This window comes from Oncorhynchus mykiss, chromosome 16 (genome assembly GCF_013265735.2).
Source record: "Oncorhynchus mykiss isolate Arlee chromosome 16, USDA_OmykA_1.1, whole genome shotgun sequence".
Lineage (NCBI taxonomy): Eukaryota > Metazoa > Chordata > Actinopteri > Salmoniformes > Salmonidae > Oncorhynchus > Oncorhynchus mykiss.
In genome coordinates this window covers 46,194,068-46,219,361 of record NC_048580.1, presented here as the reverse complement: position 1 = coordinate 46,219,361, position 25,294 = coordinate 46,194,068, and the positions used below count along the sequence as shown (strand labels likewise).

The window sequence follows — 25,294 nt, the reverse complement described above, 5'->3', positions numbered from 1 at the left end:
CTATTGGACCTTTAATTTGGGGGCTTGAGGAAGGCTGCAAGGGATGTTGTAAAGCTGCCTGACAAATGACCTCAGCTCCTGCACGGTCAGCTGGCTCTGGGTCTTCCCCCCACCACACCGATACCTGAGAGAGAATTATCACAACAATTGAATCAAACTGCATCATGCAAACCCTTGAATCAAACTGGTAATGAAATTTAAATAAACAGTTGGTTTGTTGAGGAATTGAATATTCAAGACATAGTTGATCATGTGTGGGCAGGGGAGGGAAATGATCCAGTGCTGATACTCCTGTTACATCTGACTGTGTTAGTGGTACCTAGTCTGCCTTTTGCCGTTGAGTAGCTGCTGGGCCACTGAGAAGCACTTCTCTGCATCCTGTGTGACTAAACGGAGCTGACGCAAGAGGTCATTGTCAGGGAACATCTTGGACTCTGATTCGTTAATGAGGGAGCGGAAGACTGACAAGCCTGAGGAGAGAAGGTCAACATTTCAACCAATAGGTTATGAGAGGCCTGATTCACAACTATACGGAACAAAAATATAAACATCACATGTAAAGTGTTGGTCCAATGTTTCATGAGCTGAAATATAAGATCCCAGAAATGTTCCATCCACACAAAAGCTCCTCTCAAATGTTGTGCACAATTTTTTTTACATCCCTGTTAGTGAGCATTTCTCCTCTGCCAAGATAATCCATCCACCTGACAGGTGTGGCATGTCAATAAGATGATTAAACAGCATGATCATTAACAGAAGCACCTTGTGCAGGGACAATAAAATGTCACTCTAAAATGTGTAGTTTTGCCACACAACACAACAGATGTCCCAAGTTGAGGGAGCGTGCAATTAGCATGCTGGCTGCAAGAATGTCCACCAGAGATGTTGCCAGAGAATTGAATGTTAATTTCTCTACTATAAGGTGGCTCTAACTTAATTTAAGAGAATTTGGCATTGGGTTTGCAAAACCGAATAATTTCTGCACAAACTCATCTGCGTGCTCGTCGTCCTCACCAGGGTCTTGACCTGACTGCAGTTCGGCATCGTAAACGACGCCAGTGGGCAAATACTAACTTTCGATGGCCACTGGTACACTGGAGAAGTGTGCTCGTCACGGATGAATCCCGGTTTCAACTGTACCGGGCAGATAGCAGAGGTGTGGGACAAACGGTTTGCTGATGTCAACGTTGGGAACAGAGTGCCCCATGGTGGCGGTGGGGTTAGGGTATGGGCATACATAAGCTACGGACAACGAATACATTTGCATTTTATCGATGGCAATTTGAATGCACACAGATAACGTGATGAGATCCTGGAGGCACATTGTCGTGCCATTCGTCCACCGCCATCACCTCTGTATCACATCCAGCTGTCATTGGGAGTCCCATAGGGGGGCGCACAATTGGCCCAGCGTTGTCCGGGTATGAGCGGGGGAGGCCGTCATTGTAAATAAGAATTTGTTCAATTTAAATAAAGGTTAAATAAAAAATAAAAATGGTTCAGCATGATAATGCATGGCTCCATGTCGCAAGGATCTGTACACAATTCCTGGAAGCTGAAAATGTCCCAGTTCTTCCATGGCCTGCATACTCACCAGACATGTCACCCATTGAGGATGTTTGAGATGCTTTGGATCTACGTGTACGACAGCGCATTCCAGTTCGCACAGCCATTGAAGAAGAGTGGGACAACATTCCACAGGCCACACTCAACAGCCTGATCAACTCTTTTCAAAGGAGGTGAGTCGCACTGCATGAGGCAAATGGTGGTCACACCAGATACTGACTGGTTTTCTGCTACACGCCCCTACCTTGTTTTGTAAATTATCTGCGACCAAGCGATGCATATCCGTATTCCCAAATCATGTGAAATCCATAGATTAGGGCATAACGAATTCATGTCAATTGATTGATTTCCTTATATGAACTGTAACTCAGTAAAATCTTAGAAATTGTTGCACGTTGCGTTTAGATTTTTGTTCAGAGTGAATACAGTTCAACTCTAAGGGGCGGTTTTCCAAACCCAGATTAAGGTTCATTTCTGGATTTCAAAGTACTTTTAACGGAGAGAAGAATATAGACAAGCGGAATTTGTCTCTCACTTTTTTTCTTGTCCAACTTAGCCTCCAGAGTCTCCGTCACGCGGGATGCCCACTCGTCGTAGGTCTCAGCTCGCTGCTTCACCACGTTCATCATGGGGTACAGATCATCCAGTGTAAATCTATAACTGAAAGTGGAAAAGGGAATAATATCAGTAGAGGTCAAAGCCAGAGCAGATGAGCCATCTGAGGACACCGGGGACTACAGAAATGTAATTAAAGGAGCTGATGTGCCTCCTTATTCTACATGTCAGAGGCATGTTTACAACTTACACTACATGAACAAACGTATGTGGACACCTGTTCGTAGAACATCTCATTTGCATTAATATGGAGTTGGTCCCCCCTTTGCTGCTATAAACAGCCTCCACTGTTCTGGGAAGGCTTTCTACTAGATGTTGGAACATTGCTGCGGGGACTTGCTTCCATTCAGCCACAAGAGCATTAGTGAGGTAAGGCGATTAGGCTCGTAGTCAGCATACCGATTCATCCCAAAGGTGTTCAATGCCGTTGAGGTCAGGACTCTGTGCAGGCCAGTCAAGTTCTTCCACACCGATCTGGACAAACCATTTCTGTACGGACCTCGCTTTGTGCACGGGGGCATTGACATGCTAAAACAGGAAAGGGCCTTTCCCAAACTATTGCCACAAAGTTGGAAGCACAAAATCTTCTAGAATGTCATTGTATGGTGTAGTGTTAAGATTTCCCTTCACTGGAACTAAGTGGCCTAGCCTGAACCATGAAAAACAGCCCCAGACCATTATCCCTCCACCAAACATTACAGTTGGCACTATGCATTCGGGACAGGTAGTGTTGTCCTGGCATCCGCCAAACCCAGATTCGTCCGTCGGACTGCCAGGTGTTGAAGTGTGATTCATCACTTCAGAGAACGTGTTTCCACTTCTCCAGAGTCCAATGGCGGCGGAGCTTTACACCACTCCAGCCAAGGCTTGGAATTGAGCATGGTGATCTTAGGCTTGTGTGCGGCAGCTCTGCCATGGAAACCCATTTCATGGAGCTCTCGATGAGCAGTTATTGTGCTGACTTTGCTTCCAGAGGCAGTTTGGAACTCTGTAGTGAGTGTTGCAACCGAGGACAGATGATTTCTACATTCTTCAACACTCTGCAGACGAACTGACTTGTTGGAAAGGTGGCATCCTATGATGGTGCCATGTTAAAAGTGAGTCTTCGTTCAGTAAGGCCATTCTACTGCCAATGTTTGTCTATGGGGATTGCATGGCTGTGTGCTCGATTTTATACACCTGTTAGCAACGGGTGTGGCTGAAATAGCTGAATCCACTAATTTGAACACATTTTTATTTATATAGAGTATTTATATTTGAACGTTCGACAACATTGTGCCCTGTTGAATGCACCCCGGGACTCACTTCAGTGTGGAAAAGGGAAAAAAATCTGTGGAGATTAAAGCCAAACTGGTGTGCTGTGGATAGACTAGAAGTGTCGGAGGACAGGACATGAGACATGGCTCACTTCAGTGTGTAGTTGGTGAGAGGGCAGGAGCAGAGGTCCTGGATGTGGTGGAGACAGACCAGCTGGCCGGGGCTGCAGGGGCAGGTGATGGCAGACAGGAAACAGGTGGTCCTACATTTGGCACACTGCCGCTCATCATCCTGCAGGAGATCGTACTCCGCTTGCTCACAACGCAACACCCCCTTGGGGAGAAAGACACAGACCCAATCATGTTATAAACGAAGACCCGAGAGACGGGGGAACCAGACAGCTGTGCTCCTTAATTGGAGTGAACAATATATCATTAGTGTTTGATAAGCCTCTAAAAATGCATACATCAAAATGATCTGTTTAGGTCTCCTTGCTCTGCCTATCAAAATAATATATTGTGATATATTATTACCTGAAAATACAGAAATATAAAGCAATGATATAATATTATTGCTTATTACTCGCTTATTTTTTAGAAGAAAAAAAATATTTTGATTAATTGATTTGAAAAGTGAAAAATAAATGTCTGTTGTAGGTGCTCTTTACCATCTTGCGGACTTTATCTCGTAGGTCCTGTTCCTCTCTGACCATATCCTTCATATCCTTCTGGACAGCCGACGCCAGGACCACGTCCAGACTGTTGGCCTTGGAGGCCATCTGGCAGATCATCTCGTCGTGGGAGAAAACGCAGTACCGATGCAGCAGTCTGTAGTGGTCAACGCATTGGCGGCCTAATGCCATCTGAGATTAACGAAAGAGAGACTATATTAGTAAACAGTCGACTTCACATAAACTAACCCCTGCAATATAATATCAATGAGAAAGCCAATGAGTATCTTACCCAGTCCACAGTACAGAAGTTGACAGCCTCAGCGAAGTTAAAACCTTGGTTAAAACCACTGTGATAGGCTCTGGGGAAAGTGATGACAAACTCACCAGCACACTGATTGGTTCTGTAAATCTGGGGACACAGAAAATATTGCTTTCAAGATGATGTCTCTGTTACTGAAATGATATAGTATTCTATGGAAATCCGTGGGTGTAAGTCTAGTTACATTGAGGGAGACACTTACCGGAACCCCGTAGGACATGAGGGTGTTAGGGTTCATGATGGTGACCAGCTGGTGGAGGAGATCTGGCTGAATCTGAAACAGCTCTGGAGCTAGTTTCTTCATCACAGCTTCCAGCTGTTCCGCAGCAAAGCCAGGTGCTCCATACCATGTCTTTGGCTCCCCCCTTTCAAAAACAAAAAACTTGATTCTTGAACATCATGCAAACAAGGTATCCAAGGTGATATTAATAGCTTGAAAATATTGTCCTGACTCCAAACAGAAAATGTGGAAAACTAAAAATCCCTGATCATAAGCTAAATGGTACTTTGTGTTATGATTGTACCATGTTACTAATTACTTAGTTTCAACATCCCTAAATAAAGAGTGGTTGGTCAACATCAGTACCAGTGCAGGTAGTTGATGGAGTAGCTCCAGTGGTCCTCAATGTGCCAGCAGAAGGAGGAGAAGCACATGCCTACATAGAGCCAAGGTAGAGTCATCCCACAGATGTCTGCTGTGACATGAGTCAACACTGACGGGTCCATCATCGCCATGTTGTTCAGGTTCCAGCCACACTTCAGGTACTTCTGTAAGAGATCATGAGAAAGAGTTTAGCCATTTTTGAAATCTATTTTTATTCCGATTAAAATGGTACATTGGCAAGACATTAAAATTGAAAGACACGTTTTTCCATTATATCCTAAGTCTACTGTGTGATATACTGAATTGGTTTGGTTACCCATTAATTTGAATACAGCTGCCTACCTCATCCTTTTCTGAAACCTTAAATCTTCCATTCTTGATGGGGAATCCGCTCCCAAACTCCTTGGAGGCTATATCTGCTCCGTACTCCACTGTGACGTCCTCTTCGATGGTGCTCACCAAGCGCCAGAACTCTTTTTCCACCAACTCTGTGGGAACCATCTGAAACAAACAAACAGTTGTGAATCAATTACAACAGGTTAAAATTGTAAGACCTTCCTTAATGGATTAGACACATTCTACTTACATGAACTGGCATGTTGAAGTAATCAGATTTGAAGGAGTCTGCCATTTCTCCAAAAGCCCGCAAAGAGTAGTCCCTGTATGCCTGCTCAAAGCCAAATGCCTCCTGAGGTTTGCTGCACTCCTGTTCAAAAGAAGAAGAAAAAAAAGGGTAGAAATCACACCTTAATAACAGTTTTCTTTTCACAGACAAACGCATTCGGCATTCCGCATAGAGCTTTTAAATGGCTTTTTGAGGAGGTTTTCAGATTTCCAGTCCCAAAGAGAGAACTATGATAATACAAAAACACAATTGCAACGAAACATATCATATTTTATATCACTTGAGAATAACAAAGAAAGCCGTAGTCTAAATTTCCTTGTTTCCTAACCTCAGATACAGAGATCAGTGAAAGCTACTAAACCCAGTCTGCAGATGAAAGTCCCAAAGGAAGTCCCAAGTCCTGGAGAGACTGAAGGGTCTATCTCCAATGGGTTACATATGCTACTGGTTTACTGTTAGAATTGGTTGTAGGACTACAAATATACAATTTAAAGTAACAATGCATAGACCTAGAACATGTACGGCCAACCTTGCGCCTAGAAATCTAGCTACTGGGTGTGAAGGTTTCTGTTCCAGTCCAGCCCTGACATTCTGCTTATTATTTGTATTCAACACTTTTCAAATTACTATTCTGTTGTTTTGGAGTAAGATGAATGTCTAAACCCACTAACCATTTACAGAGGCGTTCTTTGTACGATATGAAATAGTGTTGATTCTTTGAATTAAGTATAGTGTATTTTTGGGTCATTTAACATTCCGTTTGTCGGTTTTATTTCGTTGTCACTTACTCTCTCACTTTGTCTGATGATATTGCACAGATTTGCAGCGGATGTCCTAGATCATAGGCGTGGGTGTAACAATCCCTGTATGGCTGATATAGGACACAACCCCTGTACATAACAGCACTTCATACCCACAAAGCAACATCCATTATCCTACCAAAACCATGATCTTGGTTGGGCTAGAACAGTGGTTCCCAACCTTTTTTGGTTACTGTACCACCAAGTATATTTTGCTCTGCCCGGAGTACCCCCGAAGCACTCCCTCATGTAAATTTTACCAGTAAGCCTATGGTCTCAGGAGTCTTCTCATGTACCCCCTGTGGATAGGCCAAGCACCCCCCCAGGAGTCCTATTAACCCTGGTTGGGAAACACGGGGATAGAATAACAGTACTTTAGGTCTCAGAGCAGGTGACATCACCACACTATGCCTACTAGGGCTTTGTCTCACTTTGTTTTTCCTTGATTACTCGCATCCTATCCCCTCACCTGTATTTTAACACAATTGTATTGGAGGTGAAGGTACCAGCAGAGCAGACTGTGAACTGAGTCAACCCACAGAATACATTTTGGGGGTATTTCATTCTGCTACATTGGCCCAGATCACCCAGTTGGCGGCTGCGTTATACTGTCGGTGGTGTAGGAGGTGAAAAGGGTGTGACTGTAGCAGAGGTGAGCTCGAGTGGCAACTGTGATGTGATCCCCTTGAGACTCGAAGAGGTGTCTCCTCCTGTCTATCAAAAATGTATCTATATTTTAATACCGTAAGCATCTCAGCTACGGGAGGATCTCCTCCTGCAATTTTGGGCCAATTTGCTCCATTCTGCTACACTCACTGTCCTCCTCCTCCTGTGGTTGGCATACTAGCTTCAAGTATAATTTAATTAGGGTTTACGTCCCGGCACCGGGCAGCCATATGAGGACGAAACTCATACATTACATGGCTACTTTGCAGCTCATATAAAAAAAAAAGTGGCCCTTCAGGGTATTTCTCTCTTGCCTCCACTATCCATGCTCTACCCTTTTGGTTACAGCAGATGTGAGATTATTTATTGCATGCACGCCCAGTGCAGACATATGATGGGATTAGTATTGGCCTCGTGGGCATGTCTAATGTACTTGTACATGTGACTTGTCATTTCTATACTGAAACAAGATCAGCAAACCCTCACGCATTGTTTACATTTTGTCGAGCCGCTTTCTCCATTTTAAATGATACTATTAGAAAAGCACTCACATCTGAGAATTTGTATGTGGGAATAATTTGCTAATAATTTACTCATACTGGCAAGATCAGTGTGTGGGTTTTTCTTTTTCATTAGACAATTAATGAGTCTAAACATGCTGAAGGTTACCAGATTTGATTTATACTGCTACTGTATATGCAGTCATGAAATGGATTAGTGCGAGCCCTACCCTTGTAATGAAGGTAGGCCATAAGGATAACATACACAGGAGAGAGACATTATTCGCAAATATCACTATCATGTGGGTGTGCAGAAAGTTATATTTCAAGGTTCATGTGGTTTAATTAAAATACATCTTGCTTGTGTGCTTCATGGGGAGGCAGGTGGTTAGAGCGTTGGACTAGTAACCGAAAGGTTGCTAGATCGAATCCCCGAGCTGACAAGGTACAAGTCTGTCGTCCTGCCCCTGAACAAGACAGTTAACTAGGCTGTCATCGAAAATAAGAATTTGTTCTTAACTGACTTGCCTAGTTAAGTAAAGGTAACATAAAAAACGTAATACATCCTGGTGTAATTAATATGCAGTTCAACATTATCACCACAAGATGTCAGCATTTGTAATATAGTTTAGCTTTACTAAACAATGTCGCGTGAAGTGAATACATGCCTATCACAAACTGTCGGTTCAATAAAATTACAGTACGTTTCTTAATTTAAACTAAGTGGGCAAAATATAGTTGCGTTTTGGAGAAGAAGCAAACGAAGGAGAGACATTATTGAGGGGGGAAAGAGGCCGACAGTGGGGTAATTGCTGCTGCTAGCTAACTTCTGATGGAAACAATGTGGCCGTCAATCATTGGACTCGTATGCTAGCTACATTTAGTTTAGTTGGCTGTTGTGAGAGAAATCCATATATCTAGCTGGTTAACAAGGTAAGATGATCTTTCTCTACCTTCACATCACACTAGTTCTGTGGTTATTTGCTGTGCTAGCCAAATGTAGCCAACACCACCAGAGCAAATGGATAATAAACAGGAAATACATGTCTGATGATTTTGTTTAGTGGATCTGGTAGCAACAAGTCAATGTGTTTGTTCTGTTTTTTTGTAGGATCAAGAACAACGATCTTGTCATTTTGTACAATTATGGCATGCTGCAGCGCCGTGTGTTTATTGGGGAACCCCTTGGTTGCGTGTGCATATAGAATGTGTTATTGACAGTTGAAAATGTCTATAGCTAACACATATAGGTACCACTAACAACTTTGGTACTCTGTATAAGTAACAGCGCTGAACACATTCATATTATACACTCACAGGAGCCAGTACAGACAGACTCTAAACTGTGAATGTGATTATTTATTCTATCTTCTATACATTTTTTAGGGGGTAGATCAGCTTTACTATTGCAGATAGATTGTGGCTTCCATCAATGTAATTGTCTGCATAATTTCCAATCCCCCACACATGTTTTTTGTAAATATAGACAATATATACAGTGCATTCCGATAGTTTGTCCCCCTCCCCCCCCAATCTACACACAATATCCCATCATGACAAAACCTGTTTTTGCATTGAAATGTGCACATTTATTTAAAAAATGAAATATTACATTTACGTAAGTATTCAAATCAAATCTAATTTTATTTGTCACATACACATGGTTAGCAGATGTTAATGAGAGTGTAGCGAAATGCTTGTGCTTCTAGTTCCGACAATAACCAACAAGTAATCTAACTAACAATTCCAAAACTACTGTCTTATACACGGGGGATAAAGAATATGTACATAAAGATATATGGATGAGTGATGGTACAGAGCAGCATAGGCAAGATACAGTAGATGGTATCGAGTACAGTATATACATATGAGATGAGTATGTAAACAAAGTGGCATAGTTAAAGTGGCTAGTGATACATGTATTACATAAGGATGCAGTAGATGATATAGAGTACAGTATATACATATACATATGAGATGAATAATGTAGGGTATGTAAACATTATATTAGGTAGCATTGTTTAAAGTGGCTAGTGATATATTTTACATTTCCCATCAATTCCCATTATTAAAGTGGCTGGAGTTCAGTTAGTGTGTTGGCAGCAGCCACTCAATGTTAATGGTGGCTGTTTAACAGTCTGATGGCCTTGAGATAGAAGCTGTTTTTCAGTCTCTCGGACCCAGCTTTGATGCACCTGTACTGACCTCGCCTTCTGGATGATAGCGGGGTGAACAGGCAGTGGCTCGGGTGGTTGTTGTCCTTGATGATCTTTAGACCCTTTACTCAGTACTTTGTTGAAGCACCTTTGGCAGCGATTACAGCCTTGAGTCTTCTTGAGTATGATGCTACAAGCTTGACACACATGTATTTGGGGAGTTCCTCCCATTCTTCTCGGCAGATCCTCTCAAGCTCTTTCAGGTTGGATGGGAGCGTCGCTTCACAGCTATTTTCAGGTCTCTCCAGAGATATTTGATCGGGGTCAAGTCCGGGCCACTCAAGGACATTCAGAGACTTGTCGTGAAGCCACTCCTGGGTTGTCTTGACTGTGTGCTTAGGGTCATTGTACTGTTGGAAGGTGAACCTTCGCCCAGTCTGAAGTCCTGAGCGCTCTGGAGCAGTTTTTCATCAAGGATCTCTCTGTTCCTCTTTCCCTCGATCCTGACTAGTCTCCCAGTCCCTGCCACTAAAAAACATCCCCACAGCATGATGCTGCCACCACCATGCTTCACCGTAGGGATGGTGCCAGGTTTCCTCCCGACGTGACGCTTAGCATTCAGGCCAAAGAGTTCCATCTTGGTTTAATCAGTCCAGAGAATCTTGTTTCTCATGGCCAGAGTCCTTTGGGTGTATTTTGGCAAACTCCAAGCGGTCTGTCAAATGCCTTTTACTTAGCCATGACTTCCGCCTGGCCACTCTACCATAAAGGCCTGATTGATGGATTGCTGCAGACATGGGAGAACCTTCCAGAAGGACAACCATCAACAGAGGAACTCTGGAGCTCTGTCAGAGTGACCATTGGGTTCTTGGTCACCTCCCTGACTAAGGCCCTTCTCCCCCGATTGCTCAGTTTGGCCGGGCGACCAGCTCTAGGAAGAGGCTTGGTGGTTCCAAACTTCTTCCATTTAAGAATAATGGAGGCCACTGTGTTCTTGGGGACCTTCAATGCTGCATATTTTTTTTGGTATCCTTTCCCAGATCTGTGCCTCGATCTAATCCGGTCCCAGACCTCTACGAACAATTCCTTTGACATCATGGCTTGGTTTTTGCTCTGACATGCACTGTCAACTGTGGGTCCTTATATAGACAGATATGTGCCTTTCCAAATCATGTCCAATCAATTGAATTTACCACAGATGGACTCCAATCAAGTTGTAGAAACATCAAGGATGATAAATGGAAACAGGATGCACCTGAGCTCAATTGTGTCTCATAGCAAAGGGTCTGAACACTTACGGAAATAAGGTATTTACGTTTTTTTATAAATTTGCTACAATTTCTTAACCTTTTTTCACTTTGTCATTATGGGCTATTTTGTGTAGATTGATGACGAGAAATATATCTATTTTTTACAGACAGTATATTTTACATGAGTTATTTTTAGTCCCGTCCTTCAGCTCCACTCATCCCCTCCCATCCATCTCTGAACATCATCCAGTTTGGATTTCTACTTGGCATATATTTTTCAATTGTGCCGTTTCACAAAAGTTCTGAACCTTTCTATTCTCATTTTCTCCAGATTGTACTTTTTTTTTTTTTTGCTAGGAGTATTATACTGAACCAAAATATAAAACGCAACAAGCAACAATTTCATTGACTTTACTGAGGAAATCATATGAGGAAATCAGTCAATTGAAATAAATTCATTAGTCCCTAATCTATGGATTTCACGACTGGGAATACAGATATGCATCTGTTGGTCACAGATGGGCCTCACAATGGCCCTCGGGATCTCTTCATGGAATTTTTGTGCATTCAAATTGCCATCGATAAAATGCAATTGTGTCCGTTGTCCGTAGCTTATGCCTGCCCATATCATAACCCTACCATGGGGCACTCTGTTCACAACGCTGACATCAGCAAACCGCTCGCCCACACAACGTCATACACGTGCTCTGCTGTTGTGAGGCCGGTTGGATGTACTGGATGCCAAATTCTCTAAAACAACGGAGGAGGCTTATGGTAGAGAAATTAACTTTCAATTCTCTGGCAAAAGCTCTGGTGGACATTCCTGCAATAAGCATGCCAATTGCACACTCCCTCAAAACATAAGACATCTGTGGCATTGTGTGACAAAACTGCACATGTTAGAGTGGCCTTTTATTGTCCCCGGCACAAGGTGCACCTTTGTTGAGATCATGCTGTTTAATCAACTTCTAGATATGCACACCTGTCAGGTAGGTGGATGGATTATCTTGACAAAGGATCAAATGCTCACTAACTGGGATGTAAACTAATTTGTGCTAAGAAAATGTAGATACGCTTTTTGTGCGTATGGAAAATGTCTGGGATCTTTTATTTCAGCTCATGTAACATGGGACCAACACTTTACATATTGCGTTTATATTTTTGTTCGGTATATATTATTGATCGGTTGACTGACTTTTCAAATCACCCATCAGTGCTAATTTGCAGAGTTGGATCCAGGTAAATGTTGCAATTCTTCAGCCATTCCTGAACCTGGGACCAAAATCCAGCTTCATACGGACAGTACCAAAACAAATGATTGAATGATTGTCTCTTCGCAGCAAAATCTGCAGCGCTGGGATGGTTGTATCCCCTATATACTGTATATAACATTCTATTGGTTGCAAGAATTTTGTATAATAATTTATATTGAAAAACAAAGTTGACGCAATCTATATGGCACTATTTTTTGGTTCTTAAATTAAACTGGTTTTCTTTTTTATTTATCACAATTTTCTTTAACCAATTTTGTTCTTTAATGCAAGGCCAACAGACAAGTTCCTTACTTTCTCCCCCTTCCACTTGTCTCTTCCATTTGAATGTGGTTATTGGTGTGATGAGGTGACTAGACATCACTACTCACTTGAGTCAGGCACTTGGGGCACCTCCAGTCTCCTTTGGGGATGTCGTGCAGAGGGGGTATGAGACAGAAGGTGTGGTAACTGGCGTCACAGCCATCACACAACAGAAGACGATCCTCGTCACTCCCGCTGCCACACACCAGACACATATACAGGTCCACCTACAGAACAGAGGGAATAAAGTTGTTTAATATAAAACTAATGAATAACCAAAGGGAACTACAATTCAACTTTTGTTCACATAATCACATTTCTTCAACTTCCTATACACTACCGGTCAAAAGTTTTAGAACACCTACTCATCCAAGGGTTTTTCTTAATTTTTGTATTATTTTCTACATTGTAGAATAATAGAAGACAAACTATGAAATAACACATATGGAATCATGTAGTGACCCAAAAAATTGTTAAACAAATTAAAAATCTATTATATTTGAGATTCTTCAAAATAATCACCCTTTGCCTTTGTAACAGCTTTGCACACTCTTGGCATTCTCTCAACCAGCTTCACCTGGAATGCTTTTCCAACAGTATTGAAGGAGTATCCACATATGCTAAGGACTTGTTGGCTGCTTTTCCTTCACTCTGCGGTCCTACTCGTCCCAAACCATCTCAATTTGGTTGAGGTCAGGTAATTGTGGAGGACATGTCATCTGATGCAGCACTCCATCACTCTCCTTCTTGGTCAAATAGCCCACAGCCTGGAGGTGTATTGGGTCATTGTCCTGTTGTAAAACAAATTATAGTCCCACTAAGCACAAACCATATGGGATGGTATGTCGCTGCAGAATGCTGTGGTAGCCATGCTGGTTAAGTGTGCCTTGAATTCTAAATGAATCAGTGTCACCAGCAAAGTACTCCCACACCATAACACCTCCTCCTCCATGCTTTACGGTGGAAAATACACATGCAGAGATCATCCATTCACCCACACCGCGTCTCACAAAGACACAGTGGTTGGAACCAAAAATCTCCAACTTGGACTCCAGACCAAAGGACAAAATTCCACTGGTCTAATGTCCATTGCTCGTGTTTCTTGGCCCAAGCAAGTCTCTTCTTATTGGTGTCCTTTAGTAGTGGTTTCTTTGCAGCAATTCGACCATGAAGGCCTGATTCACACAGTCTCCTCTGAACAGTTGATGTTGAGATATGTCTGTTATTTGAACTCTGAGGCTGGTAACTCTAATTTATCCTCTGCAGCAGAGGTAACTCTGGGTCTTCCATTCCTGTGGTGGTCCTCATTAGGGTCAGTTTCATCATAGCGCTTGATGGTTTTTGCGACTGCACTTGAAGAAATGTTCAAAGTTATTGAAATGTTCCGTATTAACTGACCTTCATGTCTTAAAGTAATGATGGACTGTAATTTTTCTTTGCTTATTTGAGCTGTTCTTGCCTTAATATGGACTTGGTCTTTTACCAAATAGGGCTATCTTCTGTATACCCCCCTACCTTGTCACAACACAACTGATTGGCTCAAACGCATTAAGGAAAGAAATTCCACAAATGAACTTTTAATAAGGCACACCTGTTAATTAAAATGCATTCCAGGTGACTACCTCATGAAGCTGGTTGAGAGAATGTAAAGAGTGTGCAAAGCTGTCATCAAGGCAAAGGCTGGCTACTTTGAAGAATCTCACTTGTAAAATATATTTTGATTTGTTTAACACTTTTTGGTTACTACATGATTCCATGTCTTATTTCATAGTGTTGATGTCCTCACTACTATTCACTACTATTCTACAATGTAGAAAATAGTAAAAATAAAGAAAAACCCTTGAATGAGTAGGTATTCTAAAACTTTTGACAGGTAGTGTTTGTTACACAATTTTTTTTCAATGTGTTCTGGTATAAATACATTATACTGTTGATAATCAATTTAATTGTATTCTCTCTCAAAGGAATGGATTAAATAAAGCCACACTTACTACACTCACTGCAGGAGGTGGGGCATCAAGACTTGTTTTTTTCTTATATCGAGACTTGTTTTTGTCTGCCTCGCTCACCGGCTCGATGGGTTCTTGTTTCACTAGAATGGGAATGTCTTTTTATGTAAAGAAAAATGACATATGATGAGCATAATGAGGAACATCAGAGGATTTAACTAATGAATTACCCACGGTGTATCTTACACCCTAGCCTGAACATCATTCATTAACTTCCAATATTCACTCTTAATGCATGGCCCAATACATGGATTGAGTAGTATACAAGTGTGTAGATATTGGCACTGATCACACATATTGTGTCAACTCTTCTGTGGTTAAAGTAAAGCCTCGTCAGTACTGACCTGGCTCGGGCTTGGCAACAAAAGAGCCCATCCTCCTCCTCAGATTTGGTCTGTTGTTTTCACAGGGTTCAGTTCCTGGTTCTGTCTTCACACAATCCGACTGTGGGTGGAGAAATAGAGTTCTACTTAACTACAGTAAATACCACTAATGATCTTACAAAGTTTATATGCAATAGAGAGAAATGTGCCAATGCATTCATGAATAATTGAGAATGCCCATAAGGCTTTAGGCAAATTACATTCAAATTGGTTTTCTTAAGCAACTCCTCCATTTTGTGACTTAAAGATTTGAAGGGGATAGAGTAAAGTAGATGGTTACAGGGTAGTTGTACAATCTGAATTACTGGTTTTAAGAGGAGTTCTTCTGACAAGTGTGTGTGGCTCTGTGCGGCAAGGGCATCCACCTCAGCTCTCATCCGCTTTGCTCTGTGGGCGCTGTTGCAGCAGGACTCGGTTGGCTCAACAAAGTGCTGCCTCTTGGTCAGGTCAGGGGGTTTACACTCCTTGTCACTCGTGTCAACTGGCAGGGTTGGCTCCTGGACAAACTGCAGGCATATACAATGTAATGTTATACAATACATAGTTAATCCATTACAAAATGTAGAATAAACGTACAACCAACAACAAATCAAAAGACATGGCACACATCTATTGCAGCAAGGACACCCAGACTATGGCAGCGGTGCACAGACAAAGCACTATGAGACCATTTTAAACAAAGAATGGTTGTATTGCAGTCTAACATGTCTGTGTAACCAAAAATGTGCTATCTGTTAATTATTAGATAATAACCATGAGGCAGACATACCGTGTCAAGTTCAGGAGCAGACACTAAGCGCATCAGCTTGGACGCAAGCTCTGGTGCCTAAAGCAAGAGAGAGCTTCCAAAGTTAACAACAACGACCCAATCTATGTTCACTCTGTACGCTTTCTCTACAGTGTTCAATAAATGTATTCAATATTGAAAACGATCCTCACTAGACATTAGACAAACATACTTCCCGCATAACAGCAGTAAAACTATTGTTGAACAGTGCTCAACTTGCCTACAGATGAGCCAACCAAGTGCTTAATAAAGCATTAGCTGATTCATAAAGCTCTGAGTGCAATGCGAATAGACACAGACAGATTAACCATGAGAGTTAGGCAGGGGTTGGAACCGATTCAGGGAACAGAACCGAAAACCAGAAAAGAATGACATTTTCTGAGGAACAGAACGGAGAACAAAAGTGATCTATACTGTTCTGGAACAGAAATGTTATTTTAAAAGCATGTGAACCGGTTAATAACGTTCTGGCCCTTTTTTCCCCGCATAGTCCCACAAAAAAACGCAACTCAAACTTTTTCCAGTGTCTGCCTGCCAGCTGAAAATGTTTGGCATGTGTGTGTATATGCTACCTTCCCCTCCTTCTGAAGCATGCATAGTCTACTGTAGCTACTGACATTACCGTGATTCAGAAATAAATGCTAGTTAAGGATACTATAGTCTTCCTGTTTCACAATAGATGTATTAACTACAAAAAGACGTATTTTTAATTTGTTGCCGCTCTGCACACACAAGCTTGTTAGCTAGCTCTGGTCTAGCTCTTGAAACCTCTAGGCAGCATTATGTGTAATGTAATTGAACCGAGATTCATGACCAAGGGCACACTACACTTGTCTGTCCAATGCATGTACATAGCTTGCCCGCTCCATAGAAAGCTCCTCTATCCATTGGTCAACTAATTTAAAGTCGAGTGAAATGTAAAAAAAAGAACGATATAAACTGTTACTTTTTTTGGGGTTTGAATCAGTTCAGAACTTTATTTTGCTGGTCGGAAACAGTGGAATAGAACGTAAAAATATAATGGTTATGTTCATAACGAAACCATTGGAAAATAATTGGTGTTGGGGCATCTGTCCAACTTACCAGGAGGTTGGCTCCGCTCTGGAAGAGGTTGTAGGGGTAGAGAAGTCTCTCATAGTGTGACCGTAAGTGAGAGCCAACAGCCTTGCCAGGAGCAAAGCCCATCTTAAGCGCAATCGCCGTCCAACGTCTATCGCGACACACAATATCAAATCCGCCCTCATCTGCAACATTCTGAAATAAAATGTGTAAAAGTTAGGTAGAGTCAGTGGATTCTGTGCAATGCTATTTAAGATGGAATAAATGTATAGTAGTTTGAAACAACGCTAAACACTAGTGATGGATAAACAAAATTCTTGAAACATTGAGGCTTTCCAGCCAATTGTGTGAAAATAGTTTCATTACTCAAGGCTATGATCAACACAGTGTACACTAGTGGTACCTGCTGGTCAAAATAATTTAGAGCAGCCAAATGATTACACATATAACGTCCCACATGCCATAGCGTGTGCGCAGGGTAGCCTTTGTCTTCTACCAAAACCGTTGCCAAGCCAATTAGGTAGTTGTTTGATGAAACAAAGCTTCAGACGTTGACCATGTGATCATTGATCACATGATTCTGATAAAATTATAATCGGCACACTGCTTTGAAGAAAACTGCTTAGCGATTTTGACCCATGCCTCGGAGCTCTGGTATCAAATCTATCACTACTAAACACCCAACCTTGTTGAGTTGATACAGGTCCAATATCTTCCTTTCCACATGAGGAATCTTCAGAGAACACCCCTGCAACTCCCAGAACTTTGCAATCTGGTCCAAGAAGTTAAGCTTAACTCTGGTCTGTGCCTAGGAAAGGGAAACAAGGGTGATATATTAGTCACTGTAGGAATTCTAATTTAGAGAATCATGGCGGTGATAAGTGTCCTGGCTCAGCTATGTGATGCAATAAAAAAAACGGTCCACTGAAAATAAAATGTTTCTGCTGACCGGCTCCTGCGCAAGCAACCTTTGCCTTTCCTTTCACCAAAGTTTCTGAAGGGGGTGATTAATAAATGGTTGGCAGTAGGCACAATAGAAAACCTTTAGTGCTACGTCAACGAGACAACTGCATTGACAGGGACCCTGACCAATCAGTTTAATTCCCCTTTATAGGCCAAGGTGTCAAAGTGGTGCACATCTTCAAGGGTATTGTTTATTAAACTAAAATCTAGGCTACACATCATGCAAAGTGACTTCCGTACCAATTTTCCCTCTAACCAGCGCGAATGTGTGGGCCCGCAGAAGAAATATCAGCCCGCATAGAGAAGCACGAGATTGATAGTGTTAACTAAGGGGGAAAAGTTCAATGTTTCCCTTTACTCTGGGAATTGTGATCGAATCAACGCAATATTAGCCACCTTCAATGCAACATACCGCAATAAAACAAACTGAGCAAGACTTAGTATGTAAAACTAACTATGCAAGAGATTTTGTTGTAGGCAGAACGCATCGGATTAGGATTCTATTGCATTGACATGCAAGACTCTACACAGCCAGTACTCTACACAGACCGGTGCAGCATAACCAATCAGAGCTGCAGTAGGCCTATATGCAAATAGACCATTGCCATATATGGATCTGTGCAATTCACTTTGATATGGACTGTTTACAGCATGAGGGGTCGTGAGTATTTTATTTAACTAGTAAATTACAAATTCCTATTTATAATGATGGCCTAGGAACAGTGGGTTAACTGCCTTGTTCAGGGGCAGAACGACAGATTTTGACCTTGTCAGCTCGGGGATTTGTTTTTGCAACCTTCCGGTTACTAGTCCAACACTAACCACCTGCCTTACATTGCACTCCACGAGGAGCCTGCATGGCAGGCTGACTACCTGTTACGTGAGGGCAGCAAGAAGCCAAGGTAAGTTGCTAGCTAGCATTAAACTTATCTTGTAAAAAGAAAAAACAATCTTAACATAATCACTAGTTAATTACACATGGTTGATGATATTACTAGTTTATCTAGCGTGTCCTGCTTTGCATATAATCGATGCGGTGCCTGTTAATTTCTCATCGAATCACAGCCTACTTCGACAAACGTGTTATGATTTAACAAGCGCATTTGCGGAAAAAAAGCAATGTCGTTGCACCAATGGACCTAACCATAATCAATGCCTTTCTTTAAAATCAATACACAAGTATATATTTTAAAACCTGCATATTTAGTTAATATTGCCTGCTAACGTGAATTTCTTTTAACTAGGGAAATTGTGTCACTTCTCTTGCGTTCCGTGCAAGCAGTCAGGGTATATGCAGCAGTTTGGGCCGTAATTAATTTGCAAGAATTGTACATATTTATGACATAACATTGAAGGATGTGCAATGTAACAGCAATATTTAGACTTAGGGATGCCACCCGTTAGATAAAATACGTAGCGGTTCCGTATTTCACTGAAAGAATAAACGTTTTGTTTTCGAAATGATAGTTTCTGGATTCGACCATATTCATGACCAAAGGCTCGTATTTCTCTGTGTTATTATGTTATAATTAAGTCTGATTTGATATTTGATAGAGCAGTCTAACTGAGCGATGGTAGGCAGCAGCAGGCTCGTACCATTCAAACAGCATTTAGTGCGTTTGCCAGCAGCTCTTCGCAATTCTTCAAGCATTGCACTGTTATGACTTCAAGCCTATCAACTCCCGAGATTAAGCTGGTGTAACCTATGTGAAATGGCTAGCTAGTTAGCGGGGTGCGCGCTAATAGCGTTTCAAACGTCACTCGCTCTGAGACTTGGAGTGGTTGTTCCACTTGCTCTGCATGGGTAACGCTGCTTTGAAACGCTGCTAACTTAAACGTTAGCTTTTTTACATGGCACATAGTAAAAGTGCAATATCTTCTCCAACACTTTGTTTTTGCATTATTTAAACCAAATTGAAGATGTTTCATTATTTATTTGAGGCTAAGTTTATATTATGGATGTATTATATTAAGTTAAAATAAGTGTACATTCAGTATTGTTGATATTGTCATTATTACAAATAAAAATTTGGTTTATTACAAATAAAATAAAAAATGTAATTGTCTGATTAATCGGTATCGGCTTTTTTTTTGTCCTACAATAATCGGTATCAGCGTTGAAAAATCATAATCGGTAGACCTCTATTAGCAACATTTCAGTTACTGGCCCAACGCTCTAACCACTAGGCTACCTGCCACTCCAGGTAGATGCGCTTGTTTTGAGATCAAAGTGAGAGCTGCATGTAGCCACCTGTGCACATTTGCTCATATCATTTGTTAGTGAGCCCAGTTATAGATCATTTGTAGTCAGCAATGGGGGAGTGATTGCTTCCTTCAAGAGCACAAACCTGTGCATTTTTAGACAACATTGAAAAGCGAGGCAGGTGAAGAGCTTTTTTTTTTTTTTTACTTTAAAGGTGCAGTGTTGTATTTTGAGACAGGCTTTTAAAAAAAACTTTATTTAACTAGGCAAGTCAGTTAAGAACAGATTCTTATTTTCAATGACGGCCTAGGAACAGTGGGTTAACTGCCTGTTCAGGAGCAGAACGACAGGTTTGTTTGTACCTTGTCAGCTCTGGGATTTGAACTTGCAACCTTTCGGTTACTCATCCAAAGCTCTAACCACTAGGCTACCCTGCCTCCCCTGCTTGAATAAGCTAAGTAGCCTATAGGCAGAGGGTAGCATAATCTGTCTGATTCTCTGTAATAATGGTATGGGAATCACACCACAAAAACATTTCCAGTTACCTTGTCTGAAGGACAAGTGGATAAACAGGTTCATGTCAAGCCCTGCAGGTTTTTTTTTCAAAGGTCTCATGGAATGTAGGCCTACATTGAACACCACACGTTGGCTGCTACTGTAGGCTGAATGATAGATCAGCTATTTCCATGGTAAAATGTTATGGGATGCATTTTGGTAGGCCTACATTATGATAAAATAGCCACAGTAGCCTACTTGACCACTGTCTGAAACTAACTTAAAGCAGGTACAGCCTCAGTGTTCATAGTAAACGCAAGCAGGAAGTTGCACAATTTTCACAACGTTCAAGTTTGCGCTCAGCAGACCTGAAATTTGCTCAGTGCTGAAAACATTGAGGGAAAATTGCTCCCTACCTCCAGTTCATTTAGCCTCTGTATCCGAGGAGTGAAGTGCAGTCTGTCAACATCACATGCAAATGGAGGCTGCCAGTCCTATGAGGACACAATAAAATATTATTATTAGAATGACTTAAATATTACACATAATAAGTAGGTATATCGCACAGCTGAAAAGATTATTCAAAGAACCACATAACACCCAGCAGTAGGGAGACATCATACAATAAACCAGTCCTTGCCATGTATGGGACACCGATCAGTAACAGATGTTTAGCCTACAACTCTAAGTCTGTCTATTTGTCTACCGTGGTCATGGAGTTACAGTCGGAAGTTTACATACACCGTAGCCAACTACATTTAAACTCAGTTTTTCACAATTGCTGATATTTAATCCTAGCAGAAATTCCCCGTCTTAGGATCACCACTTTATTTTAAGAATGTGAAATGTCAGGATAATAGTAGAGAATTATTTATTTCAGCTTTTATTTCTTTCATCACATTCCCAGTGGGTCAGAAGTTCACATACACTCAATTGGTATTCGGTAGCATTGCCTTTAAATTGTTTAACTTGGGTCAAACGTTTTGGCTAGCCTTCCACAAGCATCCCACAATAAGTTGAATGAATTTTGGCCCATTCCTCCTGACAGAGCTGGTGTAACCGAGTCAGTTTTGTAGGCCTCCTTGCTCGCACACGCTTTTTCAGTTCTGCCCACAAATGTTCTATAGGATTGAGGTCAGGGCTTTGTGATGACCACTCCAATACCTAGACTTGTTGTTCTTAAGCCATTTTGCCACACCTAGACAACAAGTCTAGGTATTGGAGTGCTTAGGGCCATTGTCCATTTGCAAGACCCATTTGCAACCAAGCTTTAACTTCCTGACTGATGTCTTGAGATGTTGCTTCAATATATCCACATAATTTTACTTCCTCATAATGCCATCTATTTTGTGAAGTGCACCAGTCCCTCCTGCAGCAAAGCACCCCCACAACATGATGCTGCCACCCCCGTGCTTCACGGTTGCAAGCCTCCACCTTTTTCCTCCAAACATAACGATGGTCATTATGGCCAAACAGTTCTATTTTTGTTTCATCAGACCAGAGGACATTTCTCCAAAAAGTACGATCTTTGTCCCCATGTGCAGTTGCAAACTGTAGTCTGGCTTTTTTATGGCAGTTTGGAGCAGTGGCTTCTTCCTTGCTGAGCGGCCTTTCAGGTTATGTTGATAAAGGACTTGTTTTACTGTGGATATAGATACTTTTGTACCGGTTTCCTCCAGCATCTTCACAGGGTCCATTGCTGTTGTTCTGGCACTGTTGTTCTGGCACTTTTCGCACCAATGTACGTTCATCTCTAGGAGACAGAACGCCTCTCTTCCTGATTGGTATGACGGATGTGTGGTCCCATGGTGTTTATACTTGCATACTATTGTTTGTACAGATGAACGTGGTACATTCAGGCGTTTGAAAATTGCTCACACGGATGAACCAGACTTGTGGAGGTCTACAATTTTTTTCTGAGGTATTGGCTGATTTCTTTTGATTTTCCCATGATGTCAAGCAAAGAGGCACTGAGTTTGAATGTAGGCCTTGAAATACATCCACAGGTACACCTCCAAATGACTCAAATGATGTCAATTAGCCTATCAGAAGCCATGACATAATTTTCTGGAATTTTCCAAGCTGTTTAAAGGCACAGTCAACTTAGTGTGTAAACTTCCGACCCACTGGAATTGTGATAAGTTATATAATCTGTCTGTAAACAATTGTTGGAAAAATTACTTGTCATGCACAAAGTAGATGTCCTAACCGACTTGCCAAAACTATAGTTTGTTAACAAGAAATTTGTGGAGTGGTTGAAAAACGAGTTATAATGATTCCAACCTAAGTGTCTGTTAAACGTCCAACTTCAACTGTACATCATTACTTTTTTCTCAATACAATTTTCTAGTTATTTTAGGGTTACAACATGAGCATTGTAGAGCATACAGCACGATTGATTCCTTATCTTAAACCCACTAGCCTAACTAACTAAAGACCAACAAAATGGCTAGATGGAATTCAACAGCCAAGGGCTACTGAGTTAACATTCCATTCCACCAGGACATTTACATCCATCAATGAAATTACTTATCACTAATTTTAGACTACATCCAATATTGATGGATAGTTATAACCAATACTTGTCTCTTCTTTTTTTTTTACTGTAGTGTTGGATCTCGGCGCATAAGAATTTTAGTGTACCCTAGGATTACATCTGCAATCCTGTGCATGTGACTAATAAACTCCTATCTAATAATATATGTTATTTGACTGATGCCTATTATTCATTTATGGATTCCATCTTTTTGGGTTCATGGGGCCTTTTTATTTCAGCTTACAAAAAGGTCACAGTTATAAATAAGTTTAGGCTACACCAAACTGGAGACTAATAAATACAGGTGATCCTTAGTTGTGGGAAGTTGGAAGTTTGTCTGAATTACATTAAAAACATCATTCATAGTAACTAATCAACCAACATTACCCATCTCTGTAAAGTTACAGCTCTTTGGCATTACCAGTGACTAGGGTTGCAAAATTCTAGGCACTTTCAATAAATTCCCTGGTTTTCACAAACTCCTGGTTGGAAAAATTCTTAATCAGTAACCAGGATTTCTGAAAAACCTGGAAATGTATTGAAAGTTCACAGAAATGTTGAAACCCTACCAGTGACTATGGTCCGACAATGTCAAAAGGTTGCCTATTATTTTTTAATCTACCAAGCTAATCAATTAAAGACAAAAGTTTCCAGAAGATACCGACCCTAATGTTACGCTTGTTTACATCGAGCTGCACTGGGGTTAAATGAAGGTATGGGTCAGAAAATGTACCTCAATGCAGGGATGGGATATGCCACTGTACTCCAAATTCTACCTTTATCCACACTGATACATCGACTGGAAGATTTAAATACTTATAGTTCTCTCAGAAAACTGCTCTTTTCATCCTCATCGCATGCTAGCTAGCAGTAGCCATTCTGGAATGGCAATGTCAGCCAATCAACTCCGTATGCCATTCCATAATGGCTGCTGTTAACTAGCATGAAAACAAAAAGGGAAGTTTTCTGGGGGGAGAAAACAGTATTTCAATCTTCTCAATTGGGCAGTGTGTTTATAGGTACAATTTGGAGTACAGTGGCATATCCCATCCCTGCATTGAAGTAAGTTTTCCGACCCATATTTCATGCTGGCTCCACAGTGTATTAATGTAGCCATGATTGCGTTCAGATCCCAATGCAGCTGAGTGTAAACAAGCATAACGGTAGGGTCGGTATCTTCTGCCAAAGACAAATGGTGTATGCGTGTGTATTGTTTTCTCGCCTGATGACAAAACTACGCTGATCAGTCTTGATAGCAAGCGGCTAACTAATGGAACCAGCTGTAAGTCTCCACGTAAATTCAACTGACATTGGTAGCTTTTGTTTATTGAATGCTTTTTGTTTTATGTAACGTTAACTAGCTAACGTTAGCTGTTACTACTAACGTCGGCTGATTTGTCGTTTTACACTGAACTGACAGACTTCACTGTCGGTCATCGCACTAGCTAGTTTAACATCAGTCGTTAACGAAAGGATAATCTCACGATTTGTTAGTCAGCTAACGTTAGCCAGCTAGCTCAATTAGCGAGCACGACGATTTCAGTGATTGAAGAAGCAGTCAACATTGTCTTAGCAGGTTACGTTAGCAAGCTATTTTCATTAACGCTGCCTGCTGCAGTTACACAATGCCACTAACGTCAATTCAGTTCGTCAGGTAGCTAACGTTAACTATTAAAACTAGCTTGATTATGTAGTTAGTTAGCTAGCTATATAAACATTAATGATACAAAAGAATCAGCAGAACCTTCATCCGCCATGTTGAAAAGGTCCCTTTAACCCCCCGTGTTTGTGGTTGTCAGTTTTGTTAAAACGGGTTTAAAGATTATGTTAAACCATTCAGCAGCGCGACCACACTTACCGGAGGCGGGCGGACCTTACAAATACCCGTTTTTTCCGCAATTGGACGAATCTTATTTATATAAGCAAAAGGATCGGCAAATTCCTCCCAGCTTGGTTCGAAGACTGGGCACTCCTGAGGCGGCTTGAACTCGTCCGGCCGAGGCTGGGTCATGGTCTTGATCCAATCTTAGAGCTCAGACAACACAGGTAGCCTAGTCACAACAGTGTGTCACCTATCTTATGGTCTGTCCGGAGGTATATCCTTCTAATTTCCAATGTCAGGGTCTCTCGAAGTCAATCGGGATCAACAATACGAGGCAGCTCAGCCAAACACACATACACACACAGTGAAACGAATGTTCTAAGGCAGTGACTACGTCCGCCTAAAAAAGTAGATACCATATAATTTTTCTAA

The 25,294-nt window shown here is 41.4% G+C and overlaps 1 protein-coding gene across 3 annotated transcripts in view; it reads right to left on the bottom strand.

Moving 5' to 3' along the window:
- Nucleotides 1-25,260, bottom strand: part of kdm5bb (lysine (K)-specific demethylase 5Bb) — a 36,044-nt gene extending 10,784 nt beyond the window's left edge. For 2 of the 3 annotated variants that reach the window (XR_002469072.2, XM_021567190.2), the window contains exons 1-19: nt 24,899-25,260; nt 20,921-20,998; nt 17,529-17,651; nt 16,868-17,038; nt 15,767-15,823; nt 15,303-15,503; nt 14,959-15,058; nt 14,597-14,712; nt 12,674-12,832; nt 5,621-5,740; nt 5,377-5,535; nt 5,017-5,198; nt 4,633-4,795; nt 4,401-4,520; nt 4,106-4,300; nt 3,590-3,771; nt 2,102-2,226; nt 320-470; nt 10-124 (exon numbers count right to left, since the gene is read on the bottom strand). Coding sequence is in view for 2 of the 3 variants with exons in the window: in XM_021567190.2 (XP_021422865.2) it covers nt 10-124; nt 320-470; nt 2,102-2,226; nt 3,590-3,771; nt 4,106-4,300; nt 4,401-4,520; nt 4,633-4,795; nt 5,017-5,198; nt 5,377-5,535; nt 5,621-5,740; nt 12,674-12,832; nt 14,597-14,712; nt 14,959-15,058; nt 15,303-15,503; nt 15,767-15,823; nt 16,868-17,038; nt 17,529-17,651; nt 20,921-20,998; nt 24,899-25,051 (2,670 nt within the window). In the remaining variant the exon portion in view is untranslated. The remainder of the gene's footprint in view (nt 1-9; nt 125-319; nt 471-2,101; nt 2,227-3,589; nt 3,772-4,105; nt 4,301-4,400; nt 4,521-4,632; nt 4,796-5,016; nt 5,199-5,376; nt 5,536-5,620; nt 5,741-12,673; nt 12,833-14,596; nt 14,713-14,958; nt 15,059-15,302; nt 15,504-15,766; nt 15,824-16,867; nt 17,039-17,528; nt 17,652-20,920; nt 20,999-24,898) is intronic. The other variant, XM_021567191.2, reaches the window with a different exon arrangement.
- Nucleotides 25,261-25,294: the final 34 nt, after the last annotated feature.